Source organism: Clupea harengus, chromosome 16, assembly GCF_900700415.2.
Source record: "Clupea harengus chromosome 16, Ch_v2.0.2, whole genome shotgun sequence".
Classification (NCBI taxonomy): Eukaryota; Metazoa; Chordata; class Actinopteri; order Clupeiformes; family Clupeidae; genus Clupea; species Clupea harengus.
Window position 1 is genome coordinate 10,585,350 of NC_045167.1, and position 20,000 is coordinate 10,605,349.

General features: G+C 46.9%; 1 protein-coding gene across 1 annotated transcript in view; it reads right to left on the reverse strand.

Annotated features, from left to right (window-relative positions):
* dock4b (dedicator of cytokinesis 4b) overlaps positions 1 to 17,418 on the reverse strand; it is a 147,098-nt gene extending 129,680 nt beyond the window's left edge. The window contains 1 exon segment of the mRNA XM_031583158.2: positions 17,163 to 17,418. Within this exon segment, the coding sequence (XP_031439018.1) occupies positions 17,163 to 17,199 (37 nt within the window). The 5' untranslated portion in view covers positions 17,200 to 17,418.
* Positions 17,419 to 20,000: the final 2,582 nt, after the last annotated feature.

Sequence of the window (20,000 nt, forward strand, 5' to 3'; positions counted from 1 at the left end):
AGGTGCAATGTCATTACTATAGCAACCTATGAGGATTGCCACCTTGACACAAAGATCTGATCTGGTGTTTGCAGCTCAGGACATTGGCACTATATTTTTGATGTCAAAACTCCTAACATGTGACTCTCTCAAACATGCTACGATAAGCACATCCACACATAGACGCTAATCTCTGCCTGTATGTGCCCAGCATACTGAAGAGAGGAGTGGAAAGCTGCAGTGGTCAAGAAGCAAGTCAGCAAAAACTGTTCTGGTCCCTTACAGCACTTTAAAACATTGCATCTGTCAGATGTAAATTCAGCTGCACATTCTCTTTCATACAGTAGGCTAAGCTATTTGTGTAGCGCTGTAACTGTAATGAAAGGGAGGCCATGGAGGTTAGCTATTCAAGGATGATGGATTTATTTTCCAAGAAACACAAGTAAACAAGAGATCAGTATCCACTGTAGCCTACAGCGAGGGCCACTGCACACAAAAGGCATCTACAACATGTTATGTATGGTATAATATGAACACACACAGGAATGTAAGGAAGATCTGGTCCAAGCCCTGTTCAACAGCGCTGGTTTCCAGTGTGCAGACCTCACAGCACAAATGCTTAGGGGTTTTGGAGCGAAGGCCAGGGAATTCTAATCATAGGTCAGCAGTGACTAGCACAGACCAGCCAGATCTGCTGCCACGAGCAGCCATGTGGAAAAGAGGAATTAATGCAGTCACATTCTTCCAGTCAGGGTTGGCCAAAAAAAGGAATCCGACTCATTTCCTTTTTTTTTTTTTTGGATTCCTCGTGTTCGTCGTATTTTTACATTTCTTTCCATCCCAGACAATGATAGAAGGGGAGGGAGAGAGAGAAGAGGAGGATGAGGAGGAAGATGAAGTGGAGGAGGAGGAGCGGAGTCAGACCACGAGCGCGAGCGGTTGCGGTCGGGGCGAGCGTGCTTGGTGCGCTTCTCATTCCTTCCCCTCCCCGCACGGAGAATGCCCTCATCATCAGGGCAGGGTGGTGGCGGCGGTGGCAGCGGCGGACGAGAGGGCGAGAGAGGGAGCCAGGCGCTGGGGCCGTAAGCCGCTGGCATGCCCCGGGTCCCTCCAGCCGGAGCCAACATCTGCTTCAGCTTAGGAGAATCAATAAACGCCACCTCGACTTCCACCCACTGATACAGCTCTGCCTTGGAAATCCTATAGCTGTCTAGGCAGGGGCACATAAAACACACACACATTCACTCACACACACACACACACACACACACACACACACACACACACACACACACACACACACACACACACACAGACTCGCAGCCATAGATAACAAGCAGTGGGAGTGGGTTCCCTGCCTCTAATCTGAAGGCCAAAGACATCAACGGCATCAACACAAATACACACAGGCTGGTGTGAGCACCAAGAATTTGTGATGAGCATCTTAAGGCAACGTGGTTGTTTTTCTCTCTCTCTCTCATCAGGAACGGGACGAGATTGGAGCCGGTTAAGCAAACCCAGAGCAACTCAGGGGGTCGATCTGTTGTTGTCATGACCGCTGGGCTTCTGAGGGGAACACGCACATGGTTTAACATTCCTAACAGGCTAAGAGGTTCAGCTGTCGCAAGGGTCCGAGGGGGGGGAGAGAGAGAGAGAGAGAGAGAGAGAGAGGAGGGCTGTTTTGCTGAACTTGGCATGCCAGCCTTAGATCACGCGGGATTATCAGCTAAGGGTCGAGGAACGAGCGGGAGCGAGAGCGAGTGAGAGGAACTCTGCAGAACTGTGACAGAGAGAGCTCTAAAAGGAGCTGGAAGCCACGCTAGCATGTCTTGCTAGCTCAGTATAGCCACCGTACAACTCCAAGCCCGCCTGTCAATGTGCACTCAAAAAGTCACTGGCAAGCAGGGACGATGGTCTCTTGAGACACTTAATACAGAGCATTTATTTTTGTAATGGTGGTCATACAAGACCGTTTTGGACAGGATTGTATATTCATCGCAGCATCAAGACTCAGTTGCTGAGGAAACAACAAGACCAGAGACGATAACATCTTCAAGGGTTGAATCAGCTCATCCTCTCAGATTCGTTCAGAGTAGAACAAGCAACTTCTCAAACCAGCCTCCTTCTTGTCAACTACCCACCACTAATGGGAAATCCCTCAACATGCCCTCATTCTAGTCATGATTTAAGAATGGTGAAGTTGACTAGACCAAGGGGGAAAATAGACAGTTCTATCTGTCTCTCTCTGGCACAGACTGGAGCAATTCCGAGTCTTTTCATGCTAACAGGATGAGCTCGGCTAATTTATTCATGCTGAGTTCTGTACAGCCAAAATCAATGGAGTGGAGTTAGGGACAGAGTGTGTGTGTGTGTGGGGGGGGGGGGTTGCTGAGTGTTGGGGGGGGGGGGGTTGACGCCCCAGTTTCCACCTTCAAGTGGGTCAGTGGAAACCATTTACACCCTCTAAAAGCGTCTGTAATTAAATCAACTAGGAGCAAAGCAGAGCAGTACAGAGTGCTGCCAACCAAACAGGGAGGTTTAAAGAGAGGCGAAAAGAGGAGTGTGTGTGTGTGTGTGTGTGTGTGTGTGTGTGTGTAAGGTTACTAGGGCGAAGGAAAAGGATGGTATGATTAATAGAATGTTTTCATCCTCTCCCCTCCTCCACGTTTACTTTTCCGGGTGGGTGGCGTACGGAAAAGGGAAAAAGGCAACATCTTTTACGAATCGCCCAGGGGGTGATGGGCATGGCCACTGTAATGAGCTTCAGTGAGTGGTGCTGCACAACCAAGCACTCACAAACTCATCACACACACACAAACTTATCACACACACACACACACACACACACACATACATATACTCACTTTTAGACTTTATGCAAGCTTAGATTTGAATACCTCTACAGGAGACTAAGGTCCCTGTCATACAACTGATGAAAAGAGAAGAAAAAAAACACACACCCACATATAGTCACATAGTCACACACATGCACAAGCACACACACACACACACACACACACACACACACACAGTGTCCATCTCTCTCCCTGTAGTCACCATACTCAAAGCCCAGTGCCAGACAACAAACCCCAATGCACACACGGGCACACATACACACACACAAACACACACACACGCACATACTCAGTGGTCTCCACACTCAAAGCCCAGTGCCAGACAACAGACCCCTCCAGAGGAACAGGGTGTCCCTCCAGCCCGTAAATCCAAGCCAGCACTGTGTTCCAGATGGCACCATGTGTCCCCCTCTCTCCTCTGTAATCCCCCTTTCTTTCCTGTTCTTTTCCTTTCTCTCTCTACAAGTCCTCTCACACAGGTACCGCGCTTGAGCCGGAACACCATGTCTCGGAAGTAGAGGGACAAGGGGAGGGGGAAAGAGAGACTAGGGTGGGTGGGTGTGTGTGTGTGTGTGTGTGTGTGTGTGTGTGTGTGTGTGTGTGTGTGTGTGTGTGTGAGAGAGATCCCTTCTGTTCCTGTTTGTTGCTATTTCCTGGTGGCAGCGCCACAACTGGCACCACTGCAGCCAAGCCCATGAAAGAGGATTATGGACCAAATCCAGAGGGAACCAGGAGGCTTCTGCAGGTTGTCTGACAACTGACAACATTCCTCCGCTAACCATTTCCCCCCTCCCTGACCCCCCCCCCATTCTCCATAGAAGAATACAAGGCTCTTGAACATGGAGAAGTCACAAAGGGCCTAGAACACGTTCATTTTATTCCACCCAGAAAAAAACGAGGCAAAGGAGAAAACACAGAACATATCATTTTCAGCCCTGTGACTTTGTTGATGATGACAATGTTGATTCAACACTCTCATAAATATCAGAAGTAAATAGGCAAGAATTAAACGGATCACCGCATAACCATAACCAGATTACCAAATGGCCTCCGTGTTGACTTGGGAAGTGTTTGAGGGCTCGGGGCAGGAATTACAACTGTGTTGGGTTTCGTCGGAATCTTTGATCCATGACGATCCCTCCTGAGGTCTACACACTGATAAGCTCTATGGTCTTCTAACCTGAGGTCTACACACTGATAAGCTCTATGGTCTTCTCCTCCACCACAGGGCTCACTTCAGATGGAGCCCCAGTAGCACCTCAAGGCCGTGACACTCTGTCCCAACCACGTTCCATTGCATTTCAGAGAAACAACAACAACGACAACGACGACAGTCAACTCGAAGCCGCAATGTCTCTGTCACGCAGTCTGGACTATTATTATGCTTTCCAAGGTAACCATACACTTGCCATGACGACAGCCCTGCAATCCACTTGATGAATACACACACTGTTGTTTCCAACATACATGATCATCATAAGCCGGAATGCATGCCACAGTATTTTTAGCATAGTACCCACACTCCTTCCCCCCACACTAACACACACACACACACACACACACACACACACACACACACACACACACACACACACACACACACACACACACACACACACACACACACACACTTTATGCTAACTTGGAGCACAGATGACATTGAGGCTGGCGTGTGCATTCAAGCGTGAACATGAAACGGGCATGTGACCGCGGGGCCTGCTGCGCCTCGGGCATGTCGGAGTATACCCCGGAGACGAGAGCATCCTAACGGGATTACCATAAACAGGAAGTGTATGCATGACACTGGGCCTGTCCACACCCGTCTCCCACCCTCCGTGGATGTCATTACATTTAGATTAATGGGGTGGATTGAGAGTTTTAACACATGGTAATCCTAGCCCATCGATCTGTCACTCTGGCGACGGATGCGTCTCCATAATTGAAACACATGGGCCTCCTCTCTATTTTAGTTGTGGGTTCGACCTTGAGAAGGCAGACTGTGTTTGGGTTCGACCTTGAGAAGGCAGACTGTGTTTAGCCGTCACGGCCTGGCAGAGAGTGGCCCTTCTGTCGGCACCCCAGTGGGATACAGTGGGAAGTTCTACTGCGGTCACACCACGAATGCAAACATTTTAGTGACAAGCTCATTGCCCCCTCTCTCTCTCTCTCTGTCTCCATCCCTATTTCTGTCTCTATCTATTTCTATCTCTTTTTCTCTCTCTCTCTTTCTTCTCTCATCTCATCTCGGTTAGGGCCCATTTCACACTGCCTTAATGTGCGAGTACATGGCGACTGAGTTACCTGCTCATTTTCATTTCAGCACCCATGTTAACAAGGTTAGAGCACGAGCACTGCCTGCGTGAGACGCACGTCTCGAGCACGTCTCAGGCTCGACTCAGGCGAGCCATCCAGAGTTTCAGTGCGGAGTCTATTTTTCACGCGTGAGGTAAGCATGAGATCAGTGGTTCTCAGCAAAAACAGACGGTAAAAACATGTTTTGATAGTCATATTGACATCATAGCAGCAACATTCCATAACACCTCTCACCGCAGTTTCCAAGTCTGGGCTATGTGTCACAGACATAAATATTAGATTTTTTAACCCTTTCACAAAGTGGAGGCTACATGTGTACTATATAGTAACCTAATGTAGGCTATAATTACATTATGTCAATATGTTAACAGAACATGGGGTGAAGGACAGTTGTTTTCCATTGCTCTCTCTCTCTCTCTCTAAGCCAAGGGTAAACTCACATGCTTTCAGCTTACAGCGGCTCAACTTTCTGGTCATCACTTTCAGCCCACTCACCAACGATGGATGACACCACACTGACCGTTGACGCCCATTATCAAAAGCATACTCAAAGGCAGAAAGACAGGACTGGCAGTTAGCAGCGCAGTGTGCCAGAGGCGTAAGGCTAAAGTGGCAGAGCACTCTATGCCAACATGGAGCCATGGCCCGCTTCTACCGTGGCCCCAGAACACACATACATCTATACAAGACAAACCAGCTAATCCACTGACACAGAGCTCTTCCTCTCTATCTCTTGGAATCTCTCTTACCTTCCTTCTCTTTCTCCCCCCCTTCTCTCTCTCTCTCTCTTTCTCCCCTTTCTCTCTCTCCATCTCTCTCTGACAGGCAACTTTGGGCCCTGCTATCTGCTGTTTGGGGTGTGTGTGTGTGGGTGGGAGGGGTGGGGGAGTGTTGTGTGATGTTACAAATGAGGGGAATGTGGTTCTGAAAGTGTGAGGGGGAGGGGGAGGGGTTCCTTTTGTAGTTGATGGAAAGATGTAAGCCTTGTGTTTGAGGGTTTTGTATTGGTGTGTAATAGTGATGTAACTTTATGGGAGTGTATGACAATGGTTAATCATAAAGGAGTGTTAAACCTCTCTCTCTCTCTCACTCTCTCTCTTTCCCTCTCTGGACTCCATCTTTTCCAGGCTGGGATTTGTATACAGTGTGACAGCACATGTTCGTGGCCCCTAGGCCTGAGGCTCCCTCCCTGTCTCTGGCCTGTCATCAGAGGGCCAGGCTGCACTATCTCTGCATTGCCTCCCCCCCCCCCCCTCCCCGGCAGCTCACATTATATTATATTAGATCGCCCCATGAAAGGAAGTGTGCATCAGACAGCAACAACACGGGCCTTTCCCAGCCCAGTGGCTCACACACACGCGCACACGGACACACACACACACACACACACACACACACACACACACACACACACACACACACACACAAAGGAGAGTTGGTTTCTCTCTGCCTGTCGGTGGAGAGTCTCGAGGCCAATGCAAACTTCTCAGGCTGACACTGAAGGATGCACGCGGCTGCAACCTCGAAGCCTCACCACATCTCTGGTCGGTGCCGGAATGTGCCAGAACTATGAGCAGCATGTCTCTGGACCACACGGCATATTTCTCAAATCTTTTTTTCTAATTTTTTTTTTCCATCCCCACTGAAATGATTGCGGAAGACAAAAACAAACCAAAAAGAGCTTCATAGCTTATAAAGCAAGCTGACATGCCAAGTAACTACCGCTCAAGCGCTCCCGTCCCACATTTCCCACGTAGCACCACTGATCCACAGCTAAAAGGGCCTCAATCAACTCCCCCATTATTACAGGAGAATGCCTTATTAATTCAGGAAATCCTTTAAAAAATTCAATTTCCCCCATTAATGGTTTAAAAGCTTACTCTTTAACAGCGTACACACAGTGGAGGCTGTGCAGTCCCAGAGGACAGGTTTTACACTGACGAATGTGGAGCGCGTAGCAGTCGGAGGTATGGCAAACTCGATAAATTAAACAGCCTGCCTTTAAGTGTTGGCTTGCTGCAGCCGCAGCCGACTTGAATGTTTTTCAGCTTCATTCAAAAGCTGGTGTCTTGAGTCGGGCTGGTTTCAGTCTAGTGAGTTTTTGGTTCGTACACTACGTGCAAACCTGATGGAGAGCGTGTGCCTTTGGGGATAGGACTCTTTTCTCTATGATAGAGTGAGCTCTCTCTCTCTTTCTCTTTCTCTCTCTCTCTCTTTCAGTGACATGAAATCACACAAATCTTGATAAGAGAAACAACCACAATTCATACAGTTAATATGCATGTATTGCCCCTGCATGGCAAGGCCTCACAGGGACATTACAGACCCCACTGTGGCGTTATCACAGGCTATTCATCAAAAGCAGTTTCTTTTGCAGTTTTATATGCAGTTTCTTGCATAGTCTCCAACACCATAGGAGCTTCTTGCATATTTTCCAACATCACTTTATTTTGAGCCACATGATTATAGCTGGTCTGCTCTGATATGACTGAGTAGACTGGGGCTGTGAGCTCCAAAGGGACCAGTGAAAGGCCTTAAATGATAAATGCATTAACCCGTAAAACTAGTTTGCCACCAACTGTGAGGCATTAGAACGACAGCTGCGCTAACACGACCAAAAGATAATGACAGAGAAGACAAACAATGCATCGTATCTTGCCATTTAAAGATGCAGTCAGTGATTTTTGTTGTGAATAATGACACACAACGAAATGATTCAAGTTTGACAAGGACTCCATTTTGTTTGGGTCACGATTATGCATTCGTTGATTATTTATTGGGCCTGGACAAGCAAACTCATAAAAAGGGCTAAAACAAACAAAGTGTGTAAAGCGCACAATCATAACGGGAAACACAGTTTACTCATCATGCCTTCAGTCACACCATAATGACACACAATGATAAGTCCAGACGCATTTTCCTTTTTTTTTTTTACAAGAAAACTACTTACTGCACCTTACATTCCGCCCAAGCTAAAATAATACAATGAAGAAATGATTATGAATCTGTCAGCCTGGACAGGACGGGATATGGAAGAGGTTAACGAGTGGTGTGTGACACAGTTGGGCAGAGGAGGAAGCTGTCAGATGGAACAGCAGCAGAACTCGGGCCTGGAGTCAGATAGAACACCCACACTCGGAGCACCGGAATCGCAGAACCCATTCTGATAGATGCCGCTCAACAACCACGGGCCAATCAGAACGTCCAGCTGACAGGCCTGATGACTCTGCTTGCCACCAAGGTGAACTGCGAGTCGGAGCGTTACTCCAACTGAGAGCGGGACAAAGTGGTGTGTATGGGTGTTACCACGAGTGCACGCACACACACGCACACACACACACACACACACACACACACACACACACAGTCAGGTGTTGTGTATACACTCATACTCATTCACCACATTCTCACACATATTCTGCACACACACATGCTGTCAGCGACAGGATGTGAAGGCTGAGAAAGCCTTGTGTCTGTCTGAGGGAATATTAATGTTTTATATCTCTCTCTTTCTCTCACACACACACAGACACACACACACACACACACACACACACACACACACACCTACACACACTAACTCACTCACCTCATTCGCTCCCTCTTACACACACAAAACCACATACATGCAGGGGGAAGGCACAGAGTTTAACAGCAGAAGACAGCCCAAAAAGCAGACAGAAAAGAAACCATGCACACAGCCTTATATGAAACACCTCACATTGGCAGCGCGCGGGCTTCACTGAGGAGCACACAATTACAGCCAGCATGGCTACAGTGGCACCCATCATAGCAACTCAGACACCAGGCCCTGCTAACACACACACACACACACTCACACACACACACACACACACTCCGCTCAGAATCATACAGCGTCCTTACAGAGCACTCCTCTTCTCCACACACAACCAAGGACAAGAAAGAGCAAGGGGCAAGGCAAGCATGTTTAGAGGGCCATCTGTTCCAGGCTTTGTGCAAATGCACTGTCAAGCACTACAGGCCAGAGAGGTGTGTGGTGTGTAAGAGGTGTGTGGTGTGTGAGAGGTGTGTGAGAGGTGTGTGGTGTGTGAGAGGTGTGTGGTGTGTGAGTGTACTGATTCTGGGCTGTCTGTTGGGGGTATTTAGCACTGCTGAATGGATGGCAAATTGGCGGCCTGTGTAGGGGCGCGTATGCTTTTGTTGTTATGACAGTGGAGCAGGACGTGTAATATCGGCTCTGGCCCAGGCACTCTCCATTCATCATACACACACACACACACACACACACATTCACACACAGCCTAACATTACAGTCATATTTTCCCTACCTCACCCAAACACACACCCAGTCCCTTTGACTACCAGCAGGAAATCAGAACACGCTCCCACCCAGATCAACGGACCACAAAAACACACACACACACACACACACACACACACACACACAAACCCCAGACGGACAGACAGCAGGACACCCGTCAAAACAAGTCCACGGGATACAGGCTAGCACACCAAAACAACAGAGGGGACAAGACTAAGAGGAGCATGACATAGAAGGAGAAAGAGAAAGAAAAAGGATAGAGAGGACAGAGCAGAGGGGAGGAGAGAGAGAAGCAGAGAGAAGGAAGGGGGGAAGAGACAGGGAGGAAAAGACAGGGAAAAGAGAAAAAGATGGAGAAGAGGGGGAGGGGGAGGGCTGGAGAGAGAGATAGAGAGAAAGAGACAGAGAGAGGGGGGACTAGAGAGAGAGAGAGAGAGAGAGAGGGACAGGGGACTGGAGAGAGATAAGCTGAGACAGAGTGTAACCTCCAATCTCCGAAAACAGCTCACTCCCTGCCAGCAGAAGTGAGAGTAGAGGATGAAAGACAGGGAAAGGACAGGGGGCGGATGAGAGGAAGAGGAGAGGAGAGAGGGATGAAGGCAGGGGAGGGGTGGATGAGGGGATGAGAGAGAGAGGGAGCGAGAGAGGAGAGCGACAGCATAAGCGAGGGCTATGGTTATGACTCAGGGAGCTGTCGGCTACTTCCCATTTTCTATTTTTTATTTTCATCTCTTTTTTCCTTCCTCTGACACCAACATGGCCAGCAGCAATGGAACAGAGACTGCAAGATAACCTCTCACACCACAAATCAAACACACACACACACACACACACACAAACACGTACACAGTTTCCCTACCTCTCTCTCTCTCACACACACACTCACACAAACACATACACATACACAAACGCACACACATACACTGATGTCACTCGTAATATGCATTCATAAGAGATTATTAATGCATCAATAACAAAATGTGGCACGTTTAATCACAGATGTGGGTACGAAATGGGGAACTCTGGCCTTCAGGAGGGAACCGCCATTTTAGGCAAGAGAGACTGGCCTGCAGGTCAAGGGTCACCAATTCCCTGAATATTGAAGGGTCCGTCAATATTCAGGGAACCTAATCTCTCCAACACACCTGTGTGACTGTAGACTATGCTGATAGCAAGACTTTTTTGCTATGAACTAACAGATCCTTAATGCATGCATCAGCGTGCAGGATGTGGGTATTTCCCTAAGGTCCGTTGCCTCCAGCTTTGCAGGTATTGATCCCTCCTTCACAGAGGTCTTTTTCCTCTCCTCCGACACACTCCGTCATGCCAGTCAGAGCTAGGAGGTGTGTGTGTGAGGGGGGGGTTGAATTCATAATCTGCCATGTCGTTAACCTCCGACTGCGCACAGTGACTCATTTAAAAAATGCGACAGCTAAACAAAATCTCCCTTCCTGCTATTTTTGTTTCTTTTTTTTCCCATCAAATTATTGCTATGGCAACGTTTCAGAACAACAGGAGGTGAAACCAAATCACATTTGAGTTGTCCTACAATTTTGTGTTTGTGCTTCAAATACATAAAGCAATGAAAGCAGGATTTTCTTTTTCATCCATTGGAATATCACTCAGTTCTCTGTGACATCTGAGGTGATCTTAGATCTTTGTAGCATCTGGGGAGACTGGGACAGGGAGGCGATGTTGCCTTGTGTACTTTCACAGTCTGTGAGTGTGTGTGTGTGAGTGTGTGTGTGTGTGTGTGAGTGTGAGTGTGTGTGTGTGTTTGGGTGAGTGTGTGTGTGTGTTTGTGTGTGCTGTGTGCTGTGTATTCATGTGTGTCATGTGTGTCACTATGTGTGTCACAGTGTGTGTGTGTGTGTGTGTGTGTGTGTGTGTGTGTGTGTGTGTGTACGGCCCCACTACAAAAGCTCCAGGGACCTACTGTAATGGGGCATTGGTAGGTCATGTTTGGGCTGGAGTCTTGTTCACTACACCCCCCAACACACACACACACACACACACACACACACACACACACACACACACACACCTCTGCACCCCACTTGCCTCGCATCAGTTGCTTGCTGGCTACTGTGGTGAGCGCCTCAGGTGTTTCTCCTGCACTGAAAATAATGAAATGAGAGATAGAGAAAGAGGGAGAGAGGGAGAGAGAGAGAGAGAGAGAAAGACAGAGAGAGACAGACAGAGAGAGATGCAGCCACACAAGCCAGCACCTTTACACAGGGTTAGTGCAACAGGCCCAATGCAGCACCTCGCCAGGTTACTCATCTGAAAAGGGCAGACATTCACAGAGGAAAAGAGGGAACGATTGAGCACATCTCATGTTGGCCTAAAAATAATCAGACTAGTAAATAAACACACACGAAGCACCTAAGCAGCACTGAGCAGTGAGGGGGTACGTGGGGGATGTCACTGGACGGGATGTGGGCTTCAAGGTCACAGTGCAACATACAATAAGACAGAGCAGATGATGCAGATCACAAAAAACTCTCGAGACACACAACAAAAAATGTCTTCCATACAGTGTGTGCAGCTACACACATACACACACACACACACACACACACACACACAATTTTATGTTGTGATCGATCTTGAAGATATTTTACATCCTCCTGCTAATGTATCCAAACTACACATTGATGGTGTGGAGCTACGCTGACAAGCCAACAGAAGGGAGGCTGGTTATTGGCTGGTTATCACTGACCGACACATGAGAGCAGTCGGAAAGATATGATGGAAGCAGCGAACCATGGAAATCTTCATGTGTTATGGATTTATCTGTTTTGGGAGTGGGTCTGTGGGTGAGGGGATCTGCCAATATGGTGGGGGGGGGGGGGGGGGTATTTATTTATTTATGGTTATTATGTTCTCTATAGACTGATGATTACAACTGGGAAGTCTGAAAGTGTCAGAATTGAAAAAGTGCACCTTGGTGTCTACATTGTATGATGCTTTTAACTCACTCAAAAAAAGTCCATAGGCTGGTTTGAGTCTGGGTATTCTTGAGAGTACATTTCAGCATTTGGAAGAAAGATCGCAATTCAGATTGTGGATTGTGATTGTATGTTTAAGAGATTCATTTTTGGGGGGGATAACCCACCCCTACACACACATCCCAAAATCATCACATCAAGTAATTTGTTGGAAGGTACTACTAGAAGTTACTGATAAACAACCTGCACAGCACAGCTCAGGCAAGTAACTGTGTGATGATTCAAGTGGTAGGCAAACCGTAATTATTTACACACTAAATGCAAATAAACACCTGTCTGTGGAAAGGGTGCATCTGAGAGGAAACATCCCAGATTGAAGCCAGACTGAATTGATCTGCACCAGATACAGGCCACATCAGGGCCAAATCAGGGCCACATCAGGGGCAGATCAGGGAGAGAACAATTGTATAGTTAGCTGGTAGGTACTTGCCTAGATGTGTAATCCTACCCTTACACTATGATGCCTCAGATCTCTTTCTCGCTCTCTCTCGCTCTCTCTCTGTCTCTCTCTCTCTGTCTCTCTCTCTCTGTCTCTCTCTCTCTCTGGTGTTGTCATTCTCTGGGGGGAGCAGGAGCTTCATTTCCTCATGGGAATCCCTCCCTCCTCCACCTCCTCGCCAAATGAGTGCATCCGTCACGGCTGATGACAGCTTAGCCGACGAATGAGGAAGCAATTAGAAAGTGATGAGGTGCTGGTGGGCCTCTCCCCTCTTAGTCCCCGCCAGTAAGTGGGCTTGTTTGTGAGTGTGTGTTGATTATTTGTGGGCTGGTGGGCTGCATCATTTGGGGATGACATCTGGGAGGGGGGGGGGGATACACAAATCCGCAATGAAGGAATGGCAACAATTTGCTAATCCCAAAAGATGGGGGTGGGGGTGGTAGGGGGGTAATAAAGAAGGGGGGAGGGGCGGCGGTTTAAACAATACACCCCCTGACACGCCCCGACACCCCCTTGCCCAGCTGACATACATACCCCTTGAGAAAGGAAGGGGGGGGTGATGGAGGGGGGGGGGGAGGGGGCGAGATGAGAGAAGTACAGCCCGGGGCTTGTGTAAGTGATCCCACCACAGCCGAAGCTATCAGAGCGGAGGAGAGAGAGAGGGAGAGAGAGAGAGAGGCGTTTGGGAGAGCGCAGAGCTGCTGAATACATTTCATTACATTACCATCCTACATCCAGGCACTTCAGCATGGCTGTGTGCCGAGACCAGTGGCCTGGGGTGCTCGCGGACGGACAGATAGACAGGGGAGAAACAGTAACAAGACACCGAGAACAAGGGTGACACATTTCCTGTTCTTGTTAAAACAACAAAATACAACAATCATAAAGAGACTTCATATGGCAGAAGATGTGCACAAATGCTTTTTGGTCAACACTCCAGCTTGCCCAGCGTGTCTTGTTTTATTCTACTTACATATTCCTGTGTGTGTGTGTGTGTGTGTGCGTGTGTGTGTGTGTCATGTATTTCAGTGAGCCCTCTGACATTCTAATGTTTCTGATGAACTGAGGCACTCCCCTGCACCGAAGCCCTCTAATTCACAGGCCCACAAAGGGATCTGAGGACACACAATTAAAACAAATGAACTGAGCTGTGAATTTCTGATGGCCAATGACACGCTCGATTGACTGGAAAAATCAGCTTTTGGTAAGAGCCTGCGCTTTCCCACTGTGGCATTTCATCTTGAAAGACGACATGGAGGAAGTAAAAGCAAACAAATGCAAAACCTCTTCCTCCAATGTGGTTATTTATACACATATTACTGAATATTATACGTCTCCCAGAACTGGTTCTTCCTGGTCACACACACACACACACACACACACACACACACACACACACACACACACACACACACACACACACAACACACAAATACATGAACACCCACAAAGATACATTACACACAAACACGCACATTACACACACACACCCACACACGCACACACGCACACGCACACACGCACACACACCCACACAGACACACAGTGAAGCTAAAAGCAATGCAGAGGAAGAAGAACAGAGAAGTGAAGGGGGGATGGAGATGACTGCCCCAAAGGATTGTGGGTACTCCCCAACATCTTCACTTAAGGTCTCCATTTGGGGCCCCTTGGGCAAAGCTGTTTCCGTATCTGCCACGTCCAACCATTTCTACGACTCCCTTCCTCCTCACACAAACATCAGCCCCACACTGTGACTCCAGCCAAGGCAGCGGAGACGTAGGGGGTTGGGGGCAAGAAGTAGTGGGTGGGCTATAGATATCCATCTGCACCCAATGGATTGTGGTTAAGGAGCAGTAATGAGGGATAGACGCCTTAATGGAGGCTGGCCCTACATGCATGTTTCATCAGTTCATCAGACTGGTCCTCCTGGCAACCCCCGCCCCACCACCACCACCCAACCACCCCACCCCCTTCCATGCCAGTGCGACGATGGCTGTGGCCATGCGCGCCAACATCAAACGCCAATACCTCCAATTAGACAGTGAAATTTTAATCTTAGGCGCTGGCTGTGGATCAAAAACTGGAGAAAACTGCGCCTATGTGTGTGTGTGGTTTTTTTTCTCTCTGCACAGTAGTCCCACAAATACATATTTGGTTAAGGGGCAAATTGCACTAGGGGGTAAAGGGGGTAAAAGACTCGTCAGGGAAATTTTGCAAGGAACATTTACTTGGCTAGCCAACTCAGTGAGGATATGCTCTTGGGCAGATGAGGCTTGGGCCATTATAATTCCAGGAACTGGCATCAGAAGACTGTGTTGGCTTTAGTCAGAGATCCTCACACTCACAGTGCAGGTGGTTTGGGTGGAGCGTGAAACTTCATTAGTCTGAAAATACTTTGAATTTGACATGCTGAAAATAACCATTGAGACTTCCTTTTCTGTGTGTCATCAACAACAAAAGTCTGGTGACGAAATGGTGTTGTAACACATTTCTGAGGTTAATTCCTTAAAAGTAGAGGATTTAAAGCACAGGACTCAGAGTACTCAAGAGCCAGCCGGAAGGTGCATCTTGCAACAAAATATCAAGAATAAACAACGACTGCTGCCATTGAGGGATAAGTCTCCTTCTCATACACAGAAAAGGAAATGGAGGTTAATTCTGGCAAACTTATTTGGCAGTGCTTGTTTGGCAGTGAAAGAATCCATGGCACCATATGCCATTTATCCAAAACACAAGTGAATACACAAACACATCAGCACACACGCACACTCCACAGACCTATTTGTTCACTTGGTCATGAGCTGTGCGGGTGCGCATTAAACAGCGGCCTTGCAAACCCTCATAAATCAGATGGTGAGGTCATGGCACTTCCCTCATTGCATAACCTGACGACGAGGTCAGCCAATTTCAGTCTCATGTCGTGTTTCACCCGCTGCGAATGGGATAAGAGTTCTTAATCCACTTAAGCAGCGTACACTTGTATTTTCAGACTATAAGGGTATTTATATAAGTGCGAGATAAACGAAGCCTCGGCTAATTGAAAACATCCTACAGCTAAGAAGACGCCTGTCGCCATGAGAGTGGCATCACAACGCGAGGTGTGCTTAATTTGCTGCGGGCCTCCTTTGACTCAGGTGAGCTCCAGGGGGGTATTAAATATTAAAATATGGAGATCGCTGAACAGCACGGTTTTGCAGAGAGCACACACACATAGAGAGAGAAACACACCACACAACTGACACTGTGAGCGAAACATGCAAACGCATGTTGGGGGAAAAAAAGCAAACATTAAAAGAGCAAACGCTGGGACAGCCACGGAGGGCAAAGGACAAGAAACGAATACATCAAAAGAAAAAAGCTGAAAGGAGCGCATCCCGGTAATTGTGATACTTCAAAAAACAGTCTAAACCCTGTGACACAAGACACTACAGACTTGAATCAAAAAAAAACTGGACAAAACATTACCAGGTTAGGAAGAAAGGAACAGCTTTGCTTGGGCTATACTATTGCACTTAATTGATTTGACATCTGGCGAGATTCATCGCACATCAAGGCTGCTGACCAACGCTCTGACCGCCCTCTGTTTTCGCTACTAGATTTCTTTACCATTCGGTCCCTGGCGCGGGCAAGCCAACCCACCGCTACCGACTGAAACAATACCCACCAGACCCCCAGGCAAAGACGAAGGGGGAGACATACATTGATGGAATTCTGTGGTCATTTACGGGGCAGACAGCTGTTTAATTCCAACATCTTCATCTTCACAAAATGGTCGTTCTCCAAACCTATTCTATTTATTCGTCCACATTTTGATACATAAGAACGGGAAAAAGACTCCGTTTTAGATGTTTAAGTTATTGTGGTGCTCGACATGTGTAAGTGTAACGGTAGCACATCCGTTGTAAAAGCACAACATGACAACACTGTTTAACAAAGCCACTGGCAACACTGTAGCGTAAAAACAGACCCTGGCGAGGCGAACCGTGGACAGCAACAACCAGCGAGTTCACTATCTCAAGTGTTTCCCCTAAACACGCAAATGTGAATATCACCCTATTTAAACACCCAAAAATGATTATTTTTTACCACCAACTGGACAATGACCACTTGTAATGAATTAACTGAGGCTGACTGAAATAGTTTTGCATATTACCACAGCCCGCTACTGTATTGAAACTCGATTTCCACTCCGGCTGCTGCTGCGCTCGGAGCAAATGCCCAGACCCGTGAAATAGTTACAATGGTAAACCGGGAAAACTTACCGACGCCGTATTTCTCGTGTTCTGTCGGTATCCACATGATTACGATTTGTACATTAAAGACCACGTTGGAACAGAAACAAAACACAGAAATCCAGTAGTGGGTAACGCATTCTATGGGCTCGCTATCACCGCCGTGGAGTCATTGTTCAGATTGCAGGAGCAAACTACAGTGCATGAGAGCATTCACACCAGCGCAGATACGATGGGCGCGATGCATTATGGGGGAACGTACTAGCCTACCCCAAGAGGCTTTCGGAATAGATGCGTTTTCAACTGGACTCGGTTCTAGATCATCTAATCATAGACTTTTTGAGGATTTAGAATACCATAATTAAAGTAAAACTAAGTTGCAATTAATACATTTTAAAGTTTGGAATTAACGTAATTATTAATTTATTTTTCTCGGAGTTTTCTTAATCCAAACGTTTTGATTTTTCGGTAGAATGCAAGGAGGTGCGAAAACTGAACAGAATGACCCAGAGATCCCCTTGAGGCGAGTTTTCTGACAGACATTCGCCGTGAAAAAAACGCACTTGGATATTTCGTCTCACTTGAACTGAAAGCAGTAAAGTGCCGTTCACTGTGAGTCTGATGACCATGTAAAGTAAAGAATACATGAGTATTGGGTATATGGGTAACTGAACCCACCAAAACCGTGATTTGGTCTCATACGCGCGCACATTCACACATACACACACACACACACACACACACACACACACACACACACACACTCACCCAGCACATAAAAACACTAGACAAAAGTTCATAGCTCAGCAGGGGGGTGTCGGCCACACGATGTCTGGGATTAAAGTAGAAAGCCTGGATGAAGTCTTTTGGAAACATCCAACCATTCTCTGGAGACAGCTTCCCGTGTTCAAATCCACCCACTGACAACAGTCTGAGATGACAGAAACAGAGATTTCTGTGAGACTAATGTTACTTACCAGAATGTGCAGATGTGTGTGTGTGTGTGTGTGTGTGTGTGTGTGTGTGTGAGAGAGAGAGAGAGAGAGAGAGAGAAAGAAAGATGGGTAGAGAGATGGGTAAGTAGGTTTGTCTTTTTCTTCCATATCCACTCAAAACCTATGATCAGAGGGTCTATGTATAGCCCCTTTCACATATGAAATCCGTAACTCAAAATATCAATAACAAATTGTCGTTCTCACTTTGTCGTCAATCACAGCATTCTGTATATATGTGTCATTCTGTACATATGTGTGTGCATCTCTCTCTCTCTCTCTATTTCTCTCTCTCTCTCTTTCTCTCTCTCTCTCTCTCTCTCTCTCTCTCGTTGAGTGTGTGTATATTAAGCAAGTGTGTTTGCATGCATCTGTGTGTGTGTAATTATGCCTGGGTATGTGCGTGGTAAATGGCTTAAACAGATCTACAGATGAGTAAGTGATTGTGCAGTCAAGGAGTTTGACAGTGCAGCTTAAAGGCTCACCCCCACCCCCAACACACACACACACACACACACACACACACACATATCATATTGCTTTTAAGATGAGGTAGACACATGTGCGTGTGCGTGAATGCTCGTCTTATATCAATTAATTATGGCCCAAGCACTGAAGGCTGTTCACAGAAGGAGGAATGCTGAGGAAGAGAAAAAAGAATCTGTGCCAATGAACCTGATGTGCACACACACACACACTCACACACACACACACACACACACACACACACACACACACAGAGAGAGAGAGAGACATTCAGAAACACACACATACACACGCAAGAAAATGATCTCTAGAAAGGGTAGAGACATACACCCACACCCACGTACACACAATTGCAAAATATAATACAACTTGTGATTAATCCACACATTTCTTAAGACATATACAGTAGTTTATCAGAAATATGCCTTCATATTCAAAGGCACGCACACACATACACACACACACACAAGGTCAGTCAAAGTCAAAGATCCTAATTCTTTCTTTTGTTTCAGAGTTGACCCCTCTCCTTACAATTGAGGTCCCTGATGATTCCTCTATTGATCATATTGATTGGTGACAGCTTGGATGTCTTAATTTGCTTTTAAGTCCATTTACCAACCCTAAAGATGACATAGCTCCCTCTCTCTTTCTCTCTCTCTTTCTCTCCCTGAATCCCTCTTTCTTGCTGTCTTTCTGTTTGTTTTTCTCTCATTCTCTGCCTTTTTCTTTCTCTCTCTCCACAGTCTTTCTCAGAAATTCTCTTTTAGCTTTTTTCTTCTCTCATATACACATCTTTACCTCTCTCTCTCATCCTATCCTAACCCACCCCGCCCCCTCTCTCTCTCTCTCTCACTCTTTCTCTCACCCTGTTTCTCTTTTCCTCTCTCTTCCTTTCCTCCCCCTCTCCTTTTCCTCTCTTCTCTTCTAGCTGGAACTGTGGCGTCCTTTCTGCTAGACCTTCCCTTTTCTTTCTCTCTCCCTCTGTCTCTTTCTATGTCATTTTTTCTTTCTCTTTCTCTTTCTATCCCTTTCTCATCCTTTCATCCCCCTCTCTTTTTTCCCCCTATTGTCTTCTACCTGAAACTATGGGACCCTTTCAGCTAGTCCCCTTCAACGCGAGTCTCCTAGTCTGGGTCTGATCTGAAAGAACACTGTACTGAATCTGCATTTTTTTCTGCCTTTTTCTATCTATCTATCTATCTCTCTCTCTCTCTCTCTCTCTCTCTCTCTCTCTCTATCTCTCTCTCTCTCATTCTGTTTCTCTTTTTCTGCCTTTTTCTTTCTCTTTCTTCTCTTTCTCTCTCTCTCACTCTTTATTTATTCTCTTTCTTTCTTTTTCTCTTTTTCTGCCTCTTTCTTTCTCTTTCTTCTCTCTCTCTCTCACTCTCTA